General features: G+C 36.8%; 1 protein-coding gene across 3 annotated transcripts; it reads left to right on the top strand.

Annotated features, from left to right (window-relative positions):
• Positions 1-100: 100 nt before the first annotated feature.
• LOC131696544 (ATP-dependent RNA helicase DHX29-like) lies at positions 101-22,812 on the top strand. Of its 3 annotated transcripts, none has more exons than XM_059024033.1 (27): positions 101-628; positions 884-963; positions 1,516-1,629; positions 2,019-2,148; positions 3,120-3,256; positions 3,704-3,841; positions 4,690-4,816; positions 5,563-5,718; positions 9,007-9,172; positions 9,443-9,566; positions 9,897-10,514; positions 10,998-11,141; positions 11,434-11,610; positions 11,735-11,875; positions 12,136-12,280; positions 12,846-12,966; positions 13,151-13,235; positions 13,849-13,937; positions 14,161-14,289; positions 14,709-14,784; positions 15,152-15,376; positions 15,963-16,099; positions 17,440-17,530; positions 19,198-19,512; positions 20,037-20,168; positions 20,781-20,877; positions 21,101-22,812. In XM_059024033.1, the coding sequence occupies exons 1-27, from the start codon at positions 445-447 to the stop codon at positions 21,154-21,156; spliced, it is 4,134 nt and encodes a 1,377-aa protein (XP_058880016.1). In that variant the 5' UTR covers positions 101-444; the 3' UTR covers positions 21,157-22,812. The 3 variants fall into 3 exon arrangements, with proteins under 3 accessions (XP_058880016.1, XP_058880011.1, XP_058880002.1); XM_059024028.1 differs by having other exon boundaries at positions 101-691; positions 3,707-3,841; XM_059024019.1 differs by having other exon boundaries at positions 101-691.
• The last annotated feature ends 1,598 nt before the right edge of the window (positions 22,813-24,410 follow it).

Here is a 24,410-nt window from a genome sequence, read left to right as displayed (position 1 = left end):
TTTTATTTATTTATTTTAGCCTGTTACGCGACTTCCCCCGTCTGACTCGCAAGTTATACGTAATTTCCTGCAAGTTGACATTTGAACTGTTTTTGCAAATTACAATGACGTGCTAGAGCGCTAATGTTTGGGTTTTAAAATTACAAATACATTATGTTATTTATATATGTTTCATATCGAAATTGAAACATTGAAAACAGATTTGTTTTTAGGACCCATCCCTATCTCAAACTCAAAATAATGTAACTTGCAATGTAGCTTGTTAAAACACACACACACACACACACACACACAATGTGTGTGAGTTGAATGCATATGGAAATATTAATTTCTTGCTGTGTGCAATACAGAAGGGCCTGTAACGCTACACAACATTAAAGTACGCTAGTGTTTGATATTTTTGAAAGTTATTCGATACTACGTGTTATCAGATTCACACTCATAATGGGAGGAAAGAAGAAGAAATCCGAAGCTCACCCAGCTACATCCCCGGCGGCACCAGCCACAGCCACAGCCAGCGTTGGAAGTAGTGATGCTGCAGCCTCAGGTACCACCGCATCACTGAACAAGAAGAAAAATCCAAGGCAACCTGCAGCCAAATCTGCCGCAAAAGAAATTAAAGCAAAAGGTATACAGCGCTTTATGTTTAATCTAATTCTTATTAGCATCCCTGTTGGAGTTTTACTTAAAGGTATGTGGAATCGTTTCCATTGATTTTTGTTATAGTTGTTACACATTGTGTCAGTGCTAAATGTTTGAACGTGTCACGTAACTGCTTTAGTGATAACGTTTTTGCTCCTATGTAATGTCATACAACACTTTGAAAGTTTGTATCGTGTATTACCATATCAAGAAAACTCATTATATTACTTTTCTCGTATAGGTCCAAAGACTTACAGCTTCACTAATGCACCACCAACGGACCCAGGGACTGCTTCCAATCTAGACAAATCTATTCTTAAGGTACTGTAAATGTATCTGTCATGGATAGGATAACCAAGTCAGTAGCATACATATACACACCACCTCTGTAAGTACTGCTACAGTAGCTCTAACACTCTATGATGAAACAGTAGATGACCATGACTTACATCCACATTATTTACATGTGAAAATGTAAGAGTGACATACCTGTAGTAACCAATTGTTTAAAAAAAGCTTAGAATGCAGTGATTTGTTTAATACAACAATAACACACACCCATGTAATCAGCTTGGATCTATTTTGATGGTTTTAAAATATGTAGATCAAATAACGTGCATGTGTTTTGTTTGATTTTATTGTAATATCTGGTGTTATCTGTTATTTTATAATGTAATACTTTGTACAGTGATAACTTGTAACAATTGTAAGTCTCCCTGGATAAGGGCGTCTGCTAATAAATAAATAAATAAATAAATATGATAATTACCATATTAGATACTGAGTTTACTTAAAACATTTGCTACAGTAAAAGTTCAAGTGCATTTGACGTGCATCAGTAAGTAATTCTACCCTGTCCCTTCTGTTTTAAAGGTGGTGATTCAAAGTAACTTGGAGCAAAGAATAATACATGTGATCAATGACTATAAGAAACAACATGGAGACAAGGGATCCATATCTGGAAGACTGACTGCCAAAAAGCTTCTGGTGTGATTAATTTGTTTGAATTATGTGTGGTTTTCTTTAATTATTCAGTTATTGGTTGACATTTTTGATATCCCTGACTGGGGTTCAAATATCAAAATGAGTGTGTTATATATTCTGAAATCCTTTTGATCAGCAAAGCCTTTTCGATTTTCAGTGTCCTCCTTAAGTGATGTACTTGAGGCCATTTAAAATAATATCCTGGTTTATCATCACCTGGTGCAAACATAGTGCCGCTGTATCAGTTCATTTTAATATTGACCTAATATGTCTGAGATTATTTGGTGCAGCTACATTGAGAAGCATTTTAAACTTTTTTTTTTTTATAACTTGTGTCTGTTACATTACTGCTTAAGTTCCTAGATACAGTTTTTTTTTGCTTCTTTGTGTAGGACCTGTACATGGCTTTACAAGGGTTTTCGTTCAAGCCTGAACACATTGAAGACGCTATGAAAAACACAGTTTTATGTGGCGGTGATCTTCATTCTGCCCTGGATTGGCTTTGCTTAAACCTTCGGGATGGTGAGAATAATCTACCCATTCATTTAAGTATTTATCCATATGTACAGTAATTATTATAAGAAGACATTAGTGTATGTGCAGTTTATTGTACATTTTTAAAGTAAGCGGCTCAACAGTAGGCATAAATCAGTTTGATTGGTCATGATATCAAACCTCTCTGAGTAGCGCATGTTTATGGTTCAATTCTGCACGAGAACCTGTTACTCCTACTGCAATCAATTAGAAATATGTCAAATATATTGGAAGTAGCACTAAAACAGGTATTATCTCCCAGTGTGTGCATACACTTACACTTCATTTTTTTACATGTATCTAGAAAGCCTATTATGCAATTGAGAATGAACATGTTAAGTTTTGTAGGGAATTTGCATGGTATGTTGTTGGTGCTTGTTTATAGGTATACAAAGTACAGTTTTGTCAACTTACATTTTTCTAAGTTTATTAAAATCTAGAGGATTATATATATATATCTATATATATATATATATATATATATATATATATATATATCTATATACATATATATCTTATAAGGACAGTTCTGTAATTAAGTCATTGAATTTAAAGCCTACACCTGTTTTCTGGAACCTAGTTAAACTGTTACACTATCATTAAGGCTGTATTTTTTTTTAACGGTTATCACAGATGTCATGATTTCTGTGAAATTAACACATTGCTGTGTAATATGTAGGTCCCAGTGAAAATTCCCATTTCTGAAAGAATAATTTAAATACATATTTTTTATCACTTAAAATAAATACAGCCAACGTTTGCATTATTGATGCAATACTGTACCTGTTACACTGCATTTCGGAATCTGGCAGCCAGTTTAGTTTGCTATCTGTAAATCTGTAAAATTATTTTTATTTTTTATAGTGTCAGTACATTTTTTTCTACATTTGCCTAAAGAAGATAGCCCAACATTTTTTGCAGTACTTTAAATCATTTTTAAATCATTTTATATTTTCAAGATGAACTTCCGGAAGGCTTTAGTCAAAAAATGCAGACGGAAGAACAGATCACAAAGTCACAGTTTCAGCCGCCTCCTGAAAAGAAGGAACTTCCACATTCAGAGACCAAGAGAGTTGACGAGAAACCTGAGGCAAAGGTACTACAAAATGCAATCTACAGTAAAGGCCTATAAACTGTAAACACTCAAGCTTCATATTCACAAAGAGCATGCTCATTTGCATACTCGTGGAATTCGGAAGCTGTTTGAAGTGTGTTGTTAGGCAACTGTATCAGTTTAAATTAAACTTAGAATATATAAGGAGTGATGATAACTAATGTTTACTAGCTTTATTAACATTATTACTGATCCCTCTTTTATCGGCCATCTACAATCCAGTCTGCAGCTAGGCTTTAAACAAAGGTCAAAGATCAATTGTATGTCAAATGTTTTGTATAATTGGCATTTACTGTATACGTTATCTGCAGTCTGTCAAATATTTACGATTTGAAATCAATTTCAAGTTAATCAAAAGGTAAGAATGTGGATTTTAAAACCATGGGTAACACTTATTTATATAATTCTAGTTAAGGGTGTTTACTTTAGCAGGCAAGTGTCAAAGAGGAGAAGGTGAAAATGAAAGAGTGGATACTACGCTATGCTGAACAAGAGAGTGAAGAAGATGATGGAGAGGAGCCAGGTGAATCTAAAAAGAGCTCTGAGCAGGAAGAGCGTTTTGATCCAGTAAGTTACCTGACCCCCATTTACAGGCAGTAATCAATAAGGAATGGTCATGTTCCCTTCAGAATAATTTAAAAACCTTGCACATCATGTTAATTGATTCTTGGCTGATCATAGAGGCCATACACCCTACTGACAGTGGTATGGCAGGTGTTCTTAATTTTTCCCAATTCATATATGTGTACCTGGACAAACCCCAAGGACTTATTAAATGTGAACCCTAGAATGACTCCAGCTTCATAACAGACTTTTATTCTAAATGTAGAACTACAGTAGGTACGTTAGCAAATCTGTTGTTGAAGAAGATCAAGTACCATCCTTTGGCCACATGTATTCCCTTTAGAGATTTGTTTTTCTAACACCTTCAGATTGCTGATGTGGATGGCCTTTGTTTTTTTTGTTTTTTTCATTGTGCCGAATGTTACAACCACTGTACATGTAACATGCATACTATTCAGGAATTCCTTTTATATTGGACCCTTGCTTATCTTCCACAACACAATTTATCTTTACCAGCTGTCTTTTATAACATAAAAACATGCTATGGTTAGGTTATTCAAAATAGTATCGTACTACTAGTATATATAGATATAGATATAGATAGATATATAATAACATGATTTGTGTTGTAAGTAAGAATAATGAAAACATTACTTTTTATCTCGAAGGTTGTTATTATTATTGTGATTATTAGTTGTAGTATTGTCTTTCTAACTGTCTGTTTCCATTTTTATTATTATTTGTTCCCACAAAGTTATTTTAATCTTAGTTTGTATGCTTTCTTTGACTGGAAGGTTTGGACTCTCTCCCTTGTTTCTGCTTCATGTTGCCTGTCCCTTTGTGTTGCACAGAATGACCGTTACTTGCGGCTCACGGCTCAGCTGTTAGATGCAAAAGACTTGGCAGTTTCCTCGAAACAGAAAAAGGACAAGCTGGGGCAAAGGACTGCTCAAGACAGGATTAGGATAATACAGCAGGGTAAGCCTGACACAGCTGAAATCATTTTACAAGTGTTTGCAGGCCTGGGTTTAGATCCTTGTCTTTGGTTGTGCTCACATTGGGTTCATTGTGAACAGTCTCAGTTCAGTTTCTTTGGTTTAAAACAGGGAAGCAATTTGCTAACAGACTTTATACTTAAAATGTTTGCAGAATACCAGACGCAAGACATGCAATGTTACAAACCTAGCATACAATGAAATAACCTCATATATCTGTACAAATGTCAGAGTGTATGGATTGTTTCCTGTGTGCAAGCACATTGGATTCCCCTGTTGTTCATATTGAAGTTTAGCAAGTGAACTGAAATCAGTTAATTTGCCAAACAAACTGAGACTGCCTCTTTGTTTCATTTGCAAAGTGAACTTTGTTGTTCACACTACACTCCAAACTGTCTGAACTGTACTGAGCACGTGAACACAGCCTTAACTCATTTCAGCAGTGAGATAACAGTTTTGCATGGTTCACTGCATGAGTAGTTCTACACAACACGGTCCAAAGTAACTGGTCCCTTTTTCATTGTGTTGAAAACAACAAGCAGAGATAGTGTCTCTGACTCTACACTATGGTAAACTGTAAAACAGAGACAAACACATGTTAATGAGAGAAGTTGAGTATTTAATACAAAAAAAGAAAGTACACCTGCTGTTCTTGTGTTTTTTTTCTTCTTTTTTTTAACTACTGAAAGTGTTCATATACTATTCTAATCATCTTTTTTTCCATTCCAGAGATGAAACCATTGGAAGCACATCCTATGTTTAATCCCACCCTAAAATATACAGAGTCCCCAAAAGAAGCCAAGAAGCCTGTTGCACCTCCTGCGGACAATGGTGCTCTAAACTTTGATTTGTTTGAAAAAGCTGCGGTACCTCCAGAGGAGAAAGGTGAGAAAAAAAAAACAGTTTAGTGGGGAATTTGCTTCGAATCGCACCTTATTATTGGTCAGAGCTGTCCTTTTGTGTGAAAATGTGAAGTAAAAACAAAACAACACATACACCTTGGTTGTATTTTTCCCCCCAATTGATCCCACCAAAAAATCCAAATACACTGGTGGTGACTTTTAGATGGGATGCAAATTTTGGTCCACAGTAAACATAAACGGATCATAGGAATTAAAGAACATTAAGACCTGTAAGAGCACATGTAAAGGGTGAAAATATTTTTGTAGCGATAAAAGTGAAATTGCAAATAGTGAAATTGCAAATTGAGAAATTGCAAATAGATCATGGGGCAGCAGTGTGGAGTAGTGGTTAGGGCTCTGGACTCTTGACCAGAGGGTCGTGGGTTTGAGCAAGGTACTTGACCTAGATTGCTCCAGTAAAAACCCAACTGTATAAATGGGTCATTGTATGTAAAAAAAATAAATAAATAATGTGTAAAAAAAATAATAATAATAGTGTAATTGTATGTAAAAATAATGTGATATCTTGTAACAATTGTAAGTCGCCCTGGATAAGGGCATCTACTAAGAAATAAATAAGAAGAAGAATAGTCGATTGTTACATCATTAATGTAGTAAACAACACATTCATGGATTTAAATAGAAATAAGTGAGTGTAGTTACCATGGTATCAAAAGCCTGTAAGAACATCCACTGTTTGTTTTCAAACACACTTTCCCTTGACAAAAGTATGTTCAACATACCGATTGCTCGGAGGTGTAAGGATGTTAGAGCAATAGTTCAATCTATTTTTGCTCCTATGATGAGGTTTTAACCAATCACAGGACAGAATTTCCAAGCACTGACTCATATATAAATATGTATGTCTAGCATGGGGTACATTTTTGAGGGAAAACATGCTTACCGGGACTTTCTATTGTTGTTTTGATTTGGACCCCAATTTCCTTGTGAACAAGTTTTGTCAAGAAATGCCAGTTACGGATCTGCTTGTGTCTGACTTGTCAGTACAGCCTGTAAGTATCCTCTTCATTAACACAGGTAACATTAAGAAACAACAGAAACCAGCCTAATACAAAATTATATCGTAGATACTGACAAAATGAAAAGTATCCTTAAAAACCAATGAAAACAAAAATACGGTAAAGGAAATGGCCTGTTGTCCCTTCATTAACACTGATATTAATACAAAACAGAGACACTACAAATTGAAAGACTGAGCTCATGCTTCTGTCTGAAAAGACGATTGCGAAGAGGCAATAAACAAGTTTCGAAATTACATACTATAGTCTGTTGACAATGAAAGTAAAGATCTGCCAGATAAAGCATTTCCTGAATTAATTGATTTTAATATAAAAAATGTACATTTATTTTAAATATATACTTGTGGTATAAACCAAATACTGAATGGTCATTCATGGTATATGGTTTTCATTCCACTTAGGAGGATGCCCTTATATGTCCCATGTGATTTACTGGGACATCCTCCTGTGGCGAATAAAAACTGCATACCACAAACGATCGACCAGTATCCTCTATATCAGTGGTCAGCAAATGGCGGCCCGCGGAAGCCTCCTTGGTAGGGCTGTATCAAGGACTGAGCAAGAGCGGAACTTCATTCTAATATTGCCGCAAGGGGGCTGTCATGATTACCAGTATGACCTACATTTCTTGCAGTAAGCAGAAAATTAAGTGATTTGCAATATCAATTCCAAAGTACAGATCACCTCACTTAATATTATACCCTGTTTATTATCACGATTCTTCAAAAAACACTCGCCATGCACCATTGGTTCTTTGAAAACTTACCTGTCTTAATATCATCCCGCTTATTGTCACGTTTTGTGCAGCCTGTTAAATGCTGCGTGGCCGGGCTTTACTACGTAACCACAGTATATAATTAATTTCCAACGCAACTGACAACCAATAATCATTTCGGCTGATAAACTGACATTTTGTGCAGCCTGACAAATGCTGCGTGTGCGGTCTTAATGGGATACAGTTCAGTTACAAAACACCAACGTCAAATGGCACTTTCCTACATAGACAGGAACGCAGAATAACATAAAACAAAAATTCAAATGTAGCATACATTTTTATTTTAAATGCTTCATTGCGTTATGACAAATTTAATGAGAAAAATGGCACATTCCTTCTGCGATCAGCTTTAGAACATCAGGTGTGATAGACGTGACAGTGATACGTAGGCAGTCCTCCAAAGATTCTTGTGTCAGCCTGTTTCATGCATCTGTTTTATTGCATTCAATGTGGAATAGACTGATTTGCATGTGTAAGTAGATCCAATATTACCCAATTCACAAACCTTTTTTGTCTTTGTAACAGGGCGAGGTGCCCTGTACATTGTTTTGTTTATTTATTTTTAGATCGGGGTCTCCCCCTCCGCCCCTGTGCAGATTGTTTTGTGTTTGTTTATTTTTATGTTGGCGAAGCACCGTATGTTTTGTTATTGTTTTGTTTAAATGACGGCGTAGCCGATTGTTTTGTTTAGCGTTGATGGGTAGCCCCATCCACAACACAATTAATAAACCCGTGCAGATTGTGGCCGAGGGGTAATAGGATGATTACTAATTAGTTAAACCCCTCGGCCATGATATAAAAAGCCTGCAGCTCTCGGCACTCGAGGTGGGTGTTGTAGGAGCGGAGAGAGCGAGAGTGGAGAGAACCGAGAGAGAAAAAGGAGTTTAAAAAGATACAGGATCAGTTAAGGCTATAGCCCAGCCTGACCTGTGTTTTATTTTGTGTTCGAGATTTGTTTTGTTTAAAATATTTATTTTCGCTCTGTGAGCAAAGTCTTTTTGTTTAAATATTTTATTTATTTTTGTTGTTTGGCTGAATAAAACGGCAAACGCCACTTTAAACTGCAGTACTTGCCTGGTGGTGTCAGTATTTTTTTCCCTTCCTGCTTCTGCCTGACATCAGACGACTCAGTCACCCTGTCACAGTCTTGTTGAAGGCTTTTTTAAAAACCATTTGGATCAACTAAATCAGGTTTGAATTTCATGAAACCTTGGTCCACTGTTTGAGAGGGCTAACTTTTCCAAGCACTGTTTATAAACACTTCAAGAAGCAATCCCTAAAAGAAACATTCCTCAAAATAGTCCTTAAAGTTTTGCGAGTAAGATCCATTGTATTTGTTTTTAGGAAAGGCACTGCAGTTCATTTAAATTGGGGAAGAAAAAGCTGTGTATACATTTTATTAGCTTGCAGTGTTTCCGTTCCAATAGATGCATTTAATAATTGCTTTGCATTACAGTAAACAAGGAGGAGCCCAAGGACATAAGAAACTTTGACTATGCTGCTCGAAGCTGGACTGGCAAGACTCCCAAACAGTTTCTGATTGACTGGTGCAGGAAGAACCTTCCCAAAAGCCCACAACCTTCATTTGAAAAGGTTCCTGCTGGCAGACACTGGAGATGCAGGTACTGTGTGTGCTCCAGTTTCGTTACGTTTCAAAAGTACATTATTTATCAGTTGCTTTCATTCTTCCATTAGCTAAAGGTATGTCATGACAGCCAACTTACTGATTCCCTAAGTCACTGGTCCTTATTCAGAAAAGGGCAGACTTCTCATTGAAAAAAAATTAAAGTTAATGAGCATCAGTCAGTTGTCAATGTCAAATAAACTGAATGCAAGCCTTACGTGGTAAATTGCTAATTGACTTTTCATATTAACATCTTTCTTTCTTTCAGAGTTCGGGTTAACAAGTTAGAAGATGGCATATTGGAAGTATGCCCTACAATCCTTACTGAAGACAGTATGCAGGCCCAGCATGTGGCGGCAACTTTGGCACTGTATACCCTGGTTAAGGGGCAGGTAAGGTTGCAGCCCTATTTAAGATAAAGACTTTGTATTTCCAGTGTTATGGAACCTCACTGGGTAAAATGTAAAATGCAGTTTGACTCTGACCTTCTTTTGTATAGATACTGTGTAATAAACATGGCATTTAAAACCTTATACTTTTTTAAAGTGATTTTTCAGTAGTAATGTTTTTTCTACATGAAGCCTGGTACTTCCTAGAATTTCAGTTTTCCAGTAACATCGTAAATCGTTTTGACATAATGCCTAGTCCCTGAATTTTTGCATTTTGGTTTTGCTTTGATGTTTAAAAATGCATTTATACTCTTGCTTTCCGTTGTTTTTCAGTCAGTGCATCAGTTGCTTCCTCCGACCTACAGGGAAGTCTGGCTGGAATGGAAGGACAATGAGAAGAAGAAGGAAGAACAAACCAAAATTGAAACCAACAAGCCCCGTGATCAGTTCATCACCAAGCTGCTTAACAAGCTGAAGCAGCAGCAGCAGCAGCAACAGCAGCAGCAGCAGCTATCCCAGGGTGCATCGGAGGCTGCGGATGAGCCAGGGGAATCCTGGGAAGACCTGATCACAGACGAGGACTTCAGCAAAATATCTATCCACCATGAGAAACCAGATGACCTTGAATCATCCAGGGCACTGCTCAGGAAGCTGCAGTCCTCTGCCTTGTTTCAGAGGCTGCTTAGGGACAGAGAGCAGCTGCCAGTGTTTCAGCACAGAGACACGGTCCTGGAGGCTATTAGAAGGAACCGTGTAGTTGTGGTGGCGGGTGAGACAGGTAGCGGGAAGAGCACTCAGGTACCTCAGTTCATCTTGGAGGAGCTGCTGACAGGCAGTTTGGGCTCCCAGAAATGCAGAATAGTCTGCACTCAGCCCCGCAGGATCTCTGCGATGAGTCTGGCTGTCAGGGTGTCTGAGGAGCTTGGCTGTGAAGAGGGACCAGGGACAAGAGTAAGTTATTATGTTACAGAAAAGTATATGACTTTACATTTAATGTGTGTGTCCGTTTTTTAAACCTCCATGTTTCTTATTGGAAAACACCAGTTGGGTATAAGGGAATTGGTCTGTATATCTAGTGTTCCGCATTTTTGGTTTTTATTTTTTTTTAAAAAGTGTAGGGCTGCTTATTACAATGTCACAGTCAAAATAAAACAGCATTTTAATCAAAATATTGTTTATTTCCTAGAAAATAGTACCAAAAAATATGGAATAATAGACAAAAATCAGATATAAATCAGTAAAACCGACATCCTGTTAAAAAAAAAAAAAAAAATCCTGTAATTTTTCGGTAAAATTCTGAATAAATGGAAAACGCAGAACACTAACTATATCATGTTAGATTACTGTACCCAGATCTAAAACATTTTGGTGAGGTGATAAGGCATTTGTTGTTGTATTTCTATCATGAGTTCCACTATATTAACTTGTTTTCAGAATTCGTTGTGCGGTTATCAGATAAGAATGGAGACTAAAGCTGGAGATTCTACACGGTTGCTGTATTGCACCACTGGAGTTCTTCTCAGGAAATTGCAACAGGATGGGCTTCTTGATCGTGTCTCGCATGTCATTGTTGATGAGGTGGGTAAAAAACAAGTACACTTGGAGGTAAAACTATGTATTAATGATGTTAGCTCCTACCTCGTAGACCCTACTTTTCAGCATACAAAAGGTTTACTGGATCATCCAGCATTTAATTTTTGCCCCATATTGGTGTAATCCAACAGTAGTAAAGACAGTGTAAACCAGTTACTTATGGTTGCAAAGTAGCTTGTGTAGCTTGTAAGAGGCACTTGTTGCTGACATATTCTACTAACGGAAAGGTGTTGAAAAGAAATTACACAGTTTGTTAAGTTTTATTTCTGCTCTTCAGGTTCATGAGCGAAGCGTCCAGTCAGATTTCCTGCTGATAATCCTGAAGGAGATTCTGCGCAAACGCTCTGACCTCCACTTGATTTTAATGAGTGCTACAGTCGACTGTGACAAGTTTTCAAACTATTTTGACCGATGCCCAGTTGTAAGAATTCCGGGCAGAACATTTCCTGTAGAGGTAAGATAATAATACTTAAAATAATTTGACATTCCTGTGTTGGAGAAAATGTAATTCTTAGCATTACGTGTGTGTGTGTTTGCTTGCATGGAAATAAACAGCATCCTGTTCTTTATTCTGGCAGGTTTACAACCTTGAAGATGTGGTAGAGGAAACCGGTTATGTTTTGGAGCAAGACTCTGATTATAGTCAAAAATTTCTTGAAGAGGAAGAAGAAATCAATGTGAATGTCACTGGAAAGGGAGGGAAAACTCAGATACACCAGGTAATGACTAACCATGAGATGCAAGTCATGTGTTGTGTGTGATGTTAGCAACAAATAAACAAATATATACTAAAAAAAAAAAAAACTTCTCAGCATAGCCAAACATGAGTTCCAGTGAGTTGGTGTCTACTATTTAAAATCATTGTAACACACAGAAAATATAAACATAATTTTAACAGTGCATTCATAAACGGTTACTAGTTGTTGCTGTAGCTGTCTGAAAAGGTGCATGTCTTTTCTTTCTTCAACACTTACATCAGGAGTTTACTGTTAAAGACACTGGGCCTATCTGGGATTTGGGATCGGATCTTCAGAACTACAGCAGCCGCACAGGTCATGCTGTTCAGTACATGAACCCAAACAAGATCAACATGGATCTCATCTTGGATCTGCTAGACTTCTTAGGTTTGTAAATGAAGAATGGATTAAAAAGGGGGAAAAAACGGCATAAAAACCTTTCTTAAGCTCCATTTATTCTGTATTAAAGAAAACCTTTGTTATCGCCGGCACTTAAGAAAAAGAGTCCTTTAAGAAAAAGAGTCCTTAGTCCTTTTTTTTTTTAATTACTGCTGTAGAGTGTATAGTATATAATAGCCTTTCATACAGCTAGTTGACAGAATTAATAACACTAGAAGTATTTCATTGCAGGACTATTTTAAGAGTATTTGAACAAATGTTTTTGGAAACACAGTCGCCTAATTAAATTGTTCTGGAGGAATATGTGCCTCACTGATTGTGGCCTCAAATTACTTAAGTGAAGCTGGGGTAGACATTGACCTTATTTTCTCCAGAATATAGTGATCACTTTATTTTCTGATGTCAGTAATGGGTCTTGGCTACAAAGGCATCTAGAAAATGCAGCCTTTATATATTTCACATTATATATTGGAGCAGTGTGTTTAAACAAGTATTTGCAATATGTGGCAATGCTTTCTAATATTTTGCCCCATGTTTTTGCTTGATGTTCTAGATAAGAGTCCACAGTATAGAGCAGTGGATGGAGCCGTGCTGGTTTTCCTGCCTGGACTGGCACATATACAGCAACTGTATGACCTCTTGTCTACAGACAAGAGGTTCCGGGTGAAAGATAGGTACATTTTGTGTGCTGTTTTATGTTTAAATGTGATGCCAATAGCAAATTGTATTTTTCATGTGTTGTACTTTACAGTAAGGTTTTTTTTATGTTTTATAAAAGGAACATGCAGATACTCTTCACCTGAAAAGGATCTCTGTTTAGATGTATTGAGACTTTCTGTGTTTTGCTTTGCTCTACAGATATAAACTAATTGCCTTGCACTCCACACTTTCATCAAAAGATCAGGCAGCAGCGTTTACAGTGCCCCCTCCTGGTGTTAGAAAGGTACTTTCTGGGTATACATACCATTAGTTTGCTGTTCTGCTTTTTTGAGCAGAGGTACTGTATTTCCCTTTTTTCCTCTACAGGTCTGCAGTGTTGTAGAGTTAATTATGTTTCTGATAGAGATTGACTAAGTTTTATATATATATATATGTATATATGTATATATGTGTGGTTCAGAGGCAGGAGCTAGGGCTCCTCACTCCTGTTCTGCTCCAAAATATGTGTCAATCTCCCTATTTAGACCTCAGGTCATGCCCTTATTCACTGTCTGCTTTTTAATTTCCTCCATCCTCCCTTCCTCCTCCACTATGCTTTGCCACCTCTGCAACAGTCTCCCTCTGGGGGCAAGTGAAGCTCATTTCCCAGCCTTAGAGGCCCGGGTGTAACGGCCTCATTCTCCGCAAGCCAGGGGGAGACCCTGTCCTCTTTTCTAAGTTACAACCACCTTCCTCCCATTTCAATTCCTGAGGTTCTTCTTCCACACCGCCCTTGCTCCTTTCCCCTGGATTTGTGAATAGATGAAAGTGGGTTAAAGAAATCAAACTTTGATTGGTATGCAGATGTGCACTATAATTATTTACTGAAGATTACATAATATTCTAATTCCTTTCAGATTGTTTTGGCTACAAACATTGCAGAAACAGGCGTCACAATCCCTGATGTTGTCTTTGTCATAGACACTGGGAAGACCAAGGAGAACAGGTATATATTATGCAGTATAATACAGCTGCTAGTACCTGCATTAACGAACTGTGCTTATTGGTTAACTCGTTCATTTACACACATGATTGATCAATTTTGTACTCTTAACATCAAAGGTCAAAGATTACAAATATTTAAATAGGGGTGCTCTTTTGAGATGATCGTCACTGTATTATTATGTGGTATTTACTGACATGTTTCCCTGTCTGCCTCAATTGTGTAGGTATCGTGAAAGCAGCCAGATGAGCTCCTTGGTGGAGACCTTCATCAGTAAAGCTAGCGCTCTGCAGCGGCAGGGCAGGGCTGGACGTGTCAGGGAAGGGGTTTGTTTCCGCTTGTTCACCAAGGAAAGGTAAATCTGTTTAAACTGTTTCCACACAGAATCAGAAAGTAAAATGCAGATATGGGAGTACAAAAGCAATATCCAAAACAAATGGCAATATAAGAAAATACAGCAAGCATAAATTCTGCCAGATTCTGTCAATAAACACATACTATACTATACACAGTAGCAACAACAGTGTGACTGGGCAGAAGCCCTGCACAGGTAAATGGTGTGGTTTTTGAAGTTGTGTGAATCCAAATATATAATTTTTATTCACACAGCTTTAAAAACCACGCAATTTACTTCTGCAGGGCTTCTGCCCTGTCACAACAGATGTAACAATTGCAAGATTAATCATGTAACTGGCTTAATTGTGGCCGTCATAAGGTGATTTAAATTCAGTACTTGCATACTGAATGTTTTTTTTTTTTTATATACTTTTACAGGTATAGAAGCTTTAGCGATTACTCAGACCCAGAAATTCTACGAGTGCCTTTAGAAGAGCTTTGTCTCCATATCATGGTAACGTTTCTTTTACGTCCCATTCAGTGATTATTGATATGTAAAACACATATTTATATTGTGCAGTATGGTATTGATAGTAATTTCAACCCAGAATCTCTTTGCTTTTATCATTAGTCTAAGTTATGCTAAGTTTATAACTACCTGACCTTCACACATTTGAAATTAGATACTTAACTGTACTGTGGGAAGCCTTGAAATTAAAAGCACTGTAAAAATATAATTATTGTTCTTGTTGCTCATGCAGCACTACAGAATTCCCATTATATAACTGGGGCCTTCTTATGTATTGTCATTATAGCTCTGTTATATTAATGCAGCATTTTCATATTTAAAAAAATTAATTCTGGCATTTCTTCCCTTGCAGAAGTGTGAGTACGGCTCTCCAGAAGATTTCCTCTCCAGAGCTCTGGATCCTCCCCAGCCCCAGGTTGTCAGCAATGCTATGAACCTGCTGAGGAGGATTGGGGCCTGTGAGCTGGACCTCCCCAAACTCACTCCACTGGGACAGCACCTTGCAGCCCTGCCAGTCAATGTCAAAATCGGGAAAATGCTGGTCTTCGGGGCTATATTTGGCTGTTTAGAACCAATTGTAAGCACGTTTTATGTTTGAATCCAATTTGTACCAAAATGTGTGTTCAATTTTAAACAGTGTTGATATAACTTATAACCTTTTCTAACAGAGGTACCAAAATAAATGTTTATAGATTTCTAAATTGTGCTGCATTTAATTTACCTTATCTTGTCCCATTTGCAGTAATAGTTATTAATTGGAGTTTAAAATGTTAAAACATATTTAAACCCAAAACAAAAATTATCTGTATTACTAAGTAAAGTGCTCCCTCTTTATTGTGCTGTCTGACTTGCACATCAAAAAAAAACATGAAATGTTGAAAATAATGAATTTGTCAATGGTCCTAAAACAGTAAAATGTAGTACATGTATAATTTACTGTCAACATGGCTTAACCATTAAGTAACCGAAGTAGTGAATTGTCAAATAGTGAAATAATGAGGAAGCACTGTGTTATTAAGATGATTGTCTTGGTAAGATTTGCTTTTATTCTATTTGTTATTTGGCTTGTTTAAAGCAAGACAAGATACTGTATTTGACTGTGTATATTCATATCAATACAGCTGGCACCGGCTGAAATGCTCATTGATACATATATTTTACAGGCAATTATAGCAGCAGCAATTTCAGAAAAGTCCCCCTTTGCTACACCAATGAATAGAAAAGATGAGGCAAACCTGGCAAAGGCAGCCTTGGCTTTGTCCAATTCGGATCACCTGACCATTTACAATGCATACAAAGGGTAGGTTCTGTTTGCTTTGTCATTACAGTCACATAGCTTGGTGTTATAAATCATTCTTATCTTCCATAAGTAACGGCTACCAGTCCAGTGGAACGGGATATCGGGGGAGGACGTTTCTCTAAAATTCAATAAAAACAATATTTAAATTAATTAAATCATGTTAAAGTACAGCTTTACAGCACTAAATATAGACCCATAATCTTTTTTACACAGTGCACCAAGAAAATAACCCTTTGTTTAGCTCTATATCTGAAAACAAACTTTAACTGTAAAAGAATTACCAGGATTGGTTTATTGTCTTTTAAATGCAAGCTTACTATGGGTGTTGGCTGCCTTACCATAAGATAGCTACAGACAGTGAACAATGACACAGATTTACTAAGGTTTTGCACCAGATGCAAAGTGTATACTTACTTATGTATTTATTTTTCTAAATTAAATGTAAACCTGTAATCAAGCTCCATTATTAAATTCTATGTTGCTTATACCCAGTTAAATATATGTTTAAATTTTAATTGGTAATATATAGAACAAGCTTTAATAAACCTGGACCAGTTTGTCCAGTAAAAGTATGTATTAATAAGCATACAATAGGGGTACAGCTATGACCAAAAGTTTTGCATCACCTTATAGACTTAACTAATTTGACTTCAAAAAGTCAAATGAAACCTGCTGAATAATGTTACGTTTACATATTGAATTACACACCGCTTTGTAGTTTTCCATATACTTAACGAAAATTGAAAAATGTGACATTTCGAAATCTAACATGAAATACTGTACTAATGGCTTCCGGTAGACTTTTGCAATATAATTTTGTAGTTTAATTGATTACATATGTTAAATAAAAGATTTAAATTATTCATATATATATATATATATATATATATATATATATATATATATATATATATATATATATATATATATATATATTTATATTTATACATACACAGTATGTGTGTGTGTATGTGTGTGTGTGTATATATATATATATATATATATATATATATATATATTAGGTTTCTTTTTGTTTTGTTTTTTAATTATCTCTCAATCCTAAAATTGTAGGTGATGCAAAACCTTTGGCCATAGCTGCAAGTGTTTCTCTCCACTAAGCTACTTTCTTCAATGTTAGGGTGGAAAGGTTTTTTTTTTTTTTTTTCACATTTTGATATTCAGGAATGTATGCACTCACAGGTGTTTGCTTCGGCTACAGACTGGAATGTTCCATGTTTTTAAACTAATTCACTTCTAAGTAAAGCTTGATTTTACAAACCTAAAATGGTCTCCTACATTGTTAGATTTATAAAAAAGCTATCTCTTCTATCCAATTCAAGGTGGAGGAATGCACGCAGTGAGGGGTCTCGTGCTGAAATGGCATACTGTAGGAAGTACTTTCTGAACAGGACAGCACTTTTGACAATTGAGGTTTGCAGTTGCTGCTTACTGCTTACTATATATACATAACTTTATTTTCTTTTAGAAGGTTGCAAATGATTGAATTTAAACGTTTTGTAAGAGCTATCAAATATCGTGTTGCATGTCTACTGTTTATCCTTTTAAATATGTTTTGTATTAAAACAGCCATAACTTTAAAAGCGCAATCAAAATTCTACTTTAAAACTTAGAAATTACAGTTGACAGATGTTGTGTGTTTTTTTTTTGGTTTGTTTTTTTAATTTAGTCGTTGCCAATTAGTTTTTATTATTTTCTCCCCAATTTGAAATGCCCAATTATTTTTAGGCTCAGCTCACCGCTACCACCCCTGCGCTGACTCGGGAGAGGCGAAGATGAACACAAGCTGTCCTCCGAAGCGTGTGCCATCAGCCGCCCGCTTCTTCACACTCTGCAGACTCACCGTGCAGCCGCCTCAGAGCTACAGCGTCGGAGGACAACGCAGCTCTGGGCAGCTTACAGGCAAGCCCGCAGGCGCCCGGCCAGACTACAGGGGTCGCTGGTGCGCGGTGAGCTGAGGACACCCTGGCCGACCTAACCCTCCCTCCCCCCCGGACGACGCTCGACCAGTTGAGCGCCGCCCCCTGGGAGCTCCCGTCCACGGTCGGCTGTGGAATAGCCTAGACTCGAACCGGCGACGTCCAGGCTATAGAGCACATCCTGCACTCTAGCGAGTGCTTTTACTGGGGAGCCCCAGTAGACAGATGTTTTAACAAGTGCCTTCTTCATATATATATTTAATTTCTTTTCCTTTTTAATATCCTGCAATGCGTGTCTATTGCTGTTTCTGCCTAGATCATTATTTGAAATGTTTGCTAAATATTCCAGAACTCTGCACAAGGCTGATTTGTGAGGTGTGGAAGCATATCAGTGTTGCACAGGCTTCACTGTACAATGCTTCATCTTCATTATGGACAGCAGAGCACAGCACGATGCCTATATGCTTCCCCACCTCACTTCCTCTCAAGCAGAATAGTTAGAGTAGTTCATAAGCATGGCAAATTAGGATCTAAGCTAAAGACTATGCATAATAAAGGATATCCAATTGGAAAGAAATTAAATAGTATTAACTTTAACAAGGGCTTGTGAACTCTCTCTAAAGTAAGAGATTTAAATTCTAAACCCATTTTATTTAAGGGTCATGCATTAAATAAGCTTTATTGACAAACCAGGAAATCAGTGGAAGTTGGAAAGCAATGTGTACAACGTGTGAGCTGCAGTAATACAAATGTAAGATTGGAATCTGTCTGCATCCAGCTGAATTATTGTTTAAGAGTTATTTCTTCACCACAGCCGAACCCCAACATTACAGTGATAGATATGCAGGCGGTATAGGGAGTAAAACGAAATAGCTCTATTCTCGGATTCAAAATGCATCCAGAGTTCTAAATTGCCTGAATCCTTAATGTGGACAATCTCACTTCATCACAGTAAATTAACCTTTGTATATGTATTAGTAAAACGTACTTGCAATTTATTATAGAAACTGAAAATTGATGCGTTTTGACTGTTATTTTTAATAACCGAAAATAACAAATTTTGCGAAATAAAAACCGAAAAAACACCTCTGAACTCAACACAAAATTTAATCCGAAAAATTGCCTGGATGAAAACGATGTGTTTGTTGTGTGTCTACACAGGATGTAAAACAGGAGCTGATGAAGATGGTTGAAGTGGTGGGCTTCTCGTCTCCCAGATCGAAGCCAGGCAAGTCCAGAGATCAGCCTGCCGACTGGTTAAAGGAGCAACAGTCTCCCAAGGAGATCTCACTTTTGAAAGCTGTGTTGACGGCTGGACTTTATGACAACATCGGAAAGGTTATCTACACCCCGTCCGTCGATGTCACTGAGAAAGCTGCCTGCACTGTAGAGACTGCGCAAGGCAAAGCCCAGGTCCATCCTTCTTCGGTCAACAGAGTCCTGCAGACCTACGGTTGGCTGCTTTACCAGGAGAAGGTAAGAAGATCCCCTTCGAGACCTGTTTCATTGTGCTGGCTTGTTAATTGCCTTTCTCAGTGATGCAGTGCATGGCTACCCTGTGGTGGAACAGTAAAAGCACTTGAGATATTCTACACCCCACTCAGAAGGACTGATTGGACAAAGTGGAGGCGGGTGAACATATGTACGCATATAGGCATATATTTAGAGAACAGCTTGTCCAATTGTAATTAATCGTGCTGAAGAAGTTGTTCAAGGTAATCTTTTTTCATGTTACTGAGAGCTCTAATTGTGTATTTACAGCCAATTTGCAGAGGATCAGTGTCACTAATATGCTAGTGCTGAAAGAGTTTTGAACATAAAAACACAAGACATTTTAAGTGCAGGAAAATTTTTCTCCCCCCCCCAAAGTATCCACCCTTTTTCTCAATTGTATCGGTTAGTATAGTGAACCAATTTCGGCTGTTTAATTCAATGGCTTTTCTTGTCTTCCAATTCTACATTTCTTTTCCCCCTTTGCCTAAATTCCTGTGTGTTTGCAGGTAAAGTATGCCAAGGTGTACGTTCGGGACACCACACTGATATCACCCTTCCCCATCCTGCTGTTTGGATGGGACATTGACGTGCAGCATCGAGAGAGACTCCTTTCTGTGGATAGTTGGATCCAGTTTCAGGTCAGGAAATACTTTTCCCCATTCAAGAGAAGTAATGTGTTTCAACAATATTTATATCTGAAGGTTTTTGGGACTGTAGTTGGCATGCTGTATCATCAGAACAGACATCTAAAGGTATAATAATTAAGGTTGAAAAGCTGTGTTATGTGCATTAAACAATGAAACCTTTTCATGTAAACATCAATGCAAGAACGTCATAAAACAATACCTTTCTGTTTAGCACTGAGTGAAAATCTTTCTTTGAAAACATTTGCTATCGACCCATATCATTTTGCTGTAGAACATTTCAATTTCCAGAAAATGTTCTGCTTATTTCAAGTGACCATTCATACAGATTTTTCATCCATTAATTCAATAGCCACTGGACTCTTAATTAAGGACAAGGTGTGATCTGCTCGTCTCTGAGTAATTTGTTCTTTTTACTCACTAAGTTGGATTCTTGTTTAGGAACTGGGGAGTTCATGTCTTTGAAACTATGCTGGCACATGCCTCTTATTGAATACAGCATGCGTGCTGTTCAGCAGTCCACTGCAGCTCTTTGGAAATTCTAGCAAGCAGAATGTTTCTCTTGTATCTCCTCTTGACTGTTGTTATCCATCATTACATTTTCAGGCACCTGTGAGAATTGGAGTCATCTTTAAACAGTTAAGAGCATTGATAGACACAGTCCTTCAGCAGAAACTTGAAAATCCCCAAATGTCTCTCGAAGGTACTTTGTTCTTTTTTAGTTACAGTTGTAATTAGAATATTGTATTAATATTTTTTCTATCAATTTTATTTTCAGTTGGTCCTGTACAGTTAATTGGTTTAGATATTGCTTGCAAGTTCATTGTTCACTGCTTCTAATTGCTGAATTGTCGCACTGCCAACATTTTTTTCCTCTATTTGCTAACAAATTCCCAAAATGTTTCCTTGTTCTTTCCTTATTTCAGATAACAAGACCATACAGATTATAACTGAACTGATTAAAAGTGAAAATGTCCTGTGATGACCGTGCTGAGCTTGATGCTGCAGAGTTTTGAGAAAAAGCATGACACCGTAAATCACAACTTTCTTTAAAACATCCAGAATATATTGAGTATGTGTTGTATGTTTTTCTTCAAACCTTGCCAAAGTCACAGAGAAAAATAATAGTGTTTACTATATTGTAACTGCCTTCTGTGGTGCATTCACTGTAGCACAGAACAAAATAAACCACAGGTATTGGAAGCAGTATGTGGGCTTACTATTGCCATAAAAAATACCATTCATGGTAATTATGTTATATTTAATTATTATATTTTGAATATATGCTCCATTCATTGTTATTGTACCATTTGTTATTATTTTTAATGGATTTTGACTGTTTTTGGCATAAGGCTCTACAGCTGATGGAGAATGGATTAAAAGAACAAAGCCCAAAACAATGTTCTAGAATTAATGATGGTATCTTATGTAGAAGGAACGTATGCAATATACCCATCTGAAATACTGCTTGGCTGTCTGTCTATTTTTCCTCATGTCAAATAAATGGGTGTCAAACCATGACACTTGGTGAGGCCAGATTACAAGGTGCTTCTGTCTCAAGATTGTAGAATAATAAAGTTTCCATATCCAGTTGGTAATTGCAGGTAGAACAGGATATGGTAAACAAGTGATATGGTCATCAAGGACTTTAAAGATGTCCCTTATTGTATTATAACTTTGCAACTGTTACAAAAAAAAGGTTTTCTAATCTAACTCGACTTTTCTTGGCTCCTCAATAATAAATTATGTTTACCCAGAGTTTTATGGGTTAGGTGCAGCTACGAGCACATTCATTTGAGTAAAGTGGAACCCATTCAGAATTCTAGTGATTTTCTGTCATCCAGGTTATCTCCCCTGTTACTCCATATCAGCTCCCACTGAGTTTCAGGTAATCCTGTCCTTATCCTTCAAGTTTCAATTAAGAGCATGTTGAGAGCAACAGCAAAATATACTTTCGAAACAAGGCCAGAGCATAGTAATAAATCCCATGATCTTTTGTGTATCCAGTATGAAAAACAAAAATGGGATTTTAAATCATGGTAAAAAAATGACTAAAGAGATACAGGACAGGTTTAGAATGTGCTGTCTCTGGATGATGGGACCCAAGCCATGCTAGAACAATACAGAAAGGCCATTGCAGAACCTCTAGCCCCCATTACATTAAGGCCACATTGAACAGGGTCAAAGTTATTAAAGTACAGAAATTGGGGTTTAACATTAAACTGCCTACTCAACCCTAACTATTGTGACGCTACCACGCCACTATATATATATATATATATATATATATATATATATATATATATAATATATATATATATATAATATTGGTTCATTTTCACTCGCTTGTAATAATGCCTATGAACAGTGAAGCCACAAAATGCAAAAAATACAATTTTACAGACATTTCATACCCATTCTTTCTCCATTGGACTGGAATGTACAACCAGTATCTTCTACACTACTAAGTGTTGTCCATGCTACATTGAGTTTGGATTGTAACCATATCTTTACTGTTGTAGAGACGAGAACTACATACCATCTATAAATGTATGTAGTTAGATAGATATACAATATGTGTGTCTTTGTAGATAGATGTGGTTAATGTCTAATAAACATGAATTACCTCAACATCAGATTCCTGTTAATCGTCATTTATTAACTTCTGCTGTTGTAAATTCTCTCATACAAAAGAAAGGGAGATAAAAAAAACACATTGAGGTGGCTGCACTCACACTGATTACAGAAGCTTAACTGACTCTTTGCCACAAGCTGTTTGTTTTGTGTGTTTGCAGAGGTACATTAGCAGATAAGCTAATGTGTGATGAAGAAATCCTTTAGGAATCTGTCCAATTAACAGAAATGCACACAGGTACGGTAAGGCTAACTTTAAGGGGAGTATCCCATTTGGGTTTTGAAATTGTTAACAAAATTTCAGAAGCTTACATTATAAATCTATGTTATTTTCTCTGTTGGTGTTTCCTTTAAAATGTTAAAATACCAAAAAGTCAATTTAATAAGATAATGGGCTGTATTTTCCTCTTCCCCTTAATGAGTTGCGTTGAAAATACCCCTTCATTCAAGTTAAATCCCCCGATTTAAGGAACGTAAATAATAGAAGTGAACGAGTGTAATGACAGAAAGGGTGGTGAAACAAGTCATGCCTTATGGGCCCCAATGCACCCTAGGTTATAACAGAGCTTGGAGATTCCTCACTTATTACTGCTGCTTCTGGTAGCATAAAGCAGGAACAAGCCAAATTGGCTTTCAGGGTGATGGTGACCAACAGTTTTCAATGGATGAAGAAGCTTGTTTTCCTACAGTTTAATCTACTTTGGGGAATGTTAACAAACATAACAAACAAGGCCTGCTTTCTGATAAGGCACACAGAAGGCTGAACTATTAAAAAAATGTTGGAAACATTTTGGTGTAGAATCAGACATTATTGTGGAACACTGATGATTACTTTCCTCTGTTACATGTGATTGTTGTAGTTTTATTGTCTTGAGAAAGATTTTTAGCTGCTGGTTGACTGTCCAACACATGCTTTTTAGATGTCTGCCGATTCACTTTTGCAGGTATAGCTGGATAAGTTGCTTTGTACCTGAATCAAGGTGGTATGTGAACGCCGTTGGTATTAAGGTCTAAGCTTCCTCTAAGAAGCTATTACAACTCTTGAGCCAAACAATACAAAAATAATTGTTGCATTTTATTAAAGGTACAAATGCTTTTTTTATTTTTATTTTATTTTTACGTATTTTAAACAATCTATTCTACTTCAGAAGCACAATTTATAAACTGATGATATTACAAAATAATTTACCAGCTCTTATTGTAGGAAAAATAAAATGATATTCTGATTTTGAAATAAAAATAAATTGTGCATGAAAACAAAAGGTTATTAAACCAGTCCCCTATGTCTCCAAAAGCAGATTATATTAGGTATTGCTGTAACTTTCTTGCCACCATAATCATGAATATTGTTTGGTGGCTTATGTTCTCTTTTGGTTTAAATGGCCAATTATTTAGTTCTAGGGTGCAGAATGTGTTTCTTTGCTTCCATTTATAACCTTTAATATAGCTGATGAAAAGAATAGCTCACCTGGGCAAGAACAGCAAAATGCTTTGCAACCACAGCTGCAAATGTAAATGTTGACGTGGTATACACAGATTAATTGCTCGGGGTATTACGTTTTATCGTTCACTGTTTAGCGTTTAGATATTTGCACCTTTTAT

The sequence above is a fragment of the Acipenser ruthenus genome, chromosome 1 (assembly GCF_902713425.1).
Source record: "Acipenser ruthenus chromosome 1, fAciRut3.2 maternal haplotype, whole genome shotgun sequence".
In the NCBI taxonomy this organism is placed as follows: Eukaryota; Metazoa; Chordata; class Actinopteri; order Acipenseriformes; family Acipenseridae; genus Acipenser; species Acipenser ruthenus.
The sequence above is the reverse complement of the archived record's forward strand: the minus strand, read 5'-3'. Positions and strand labels throughout refer to the sequence as shown.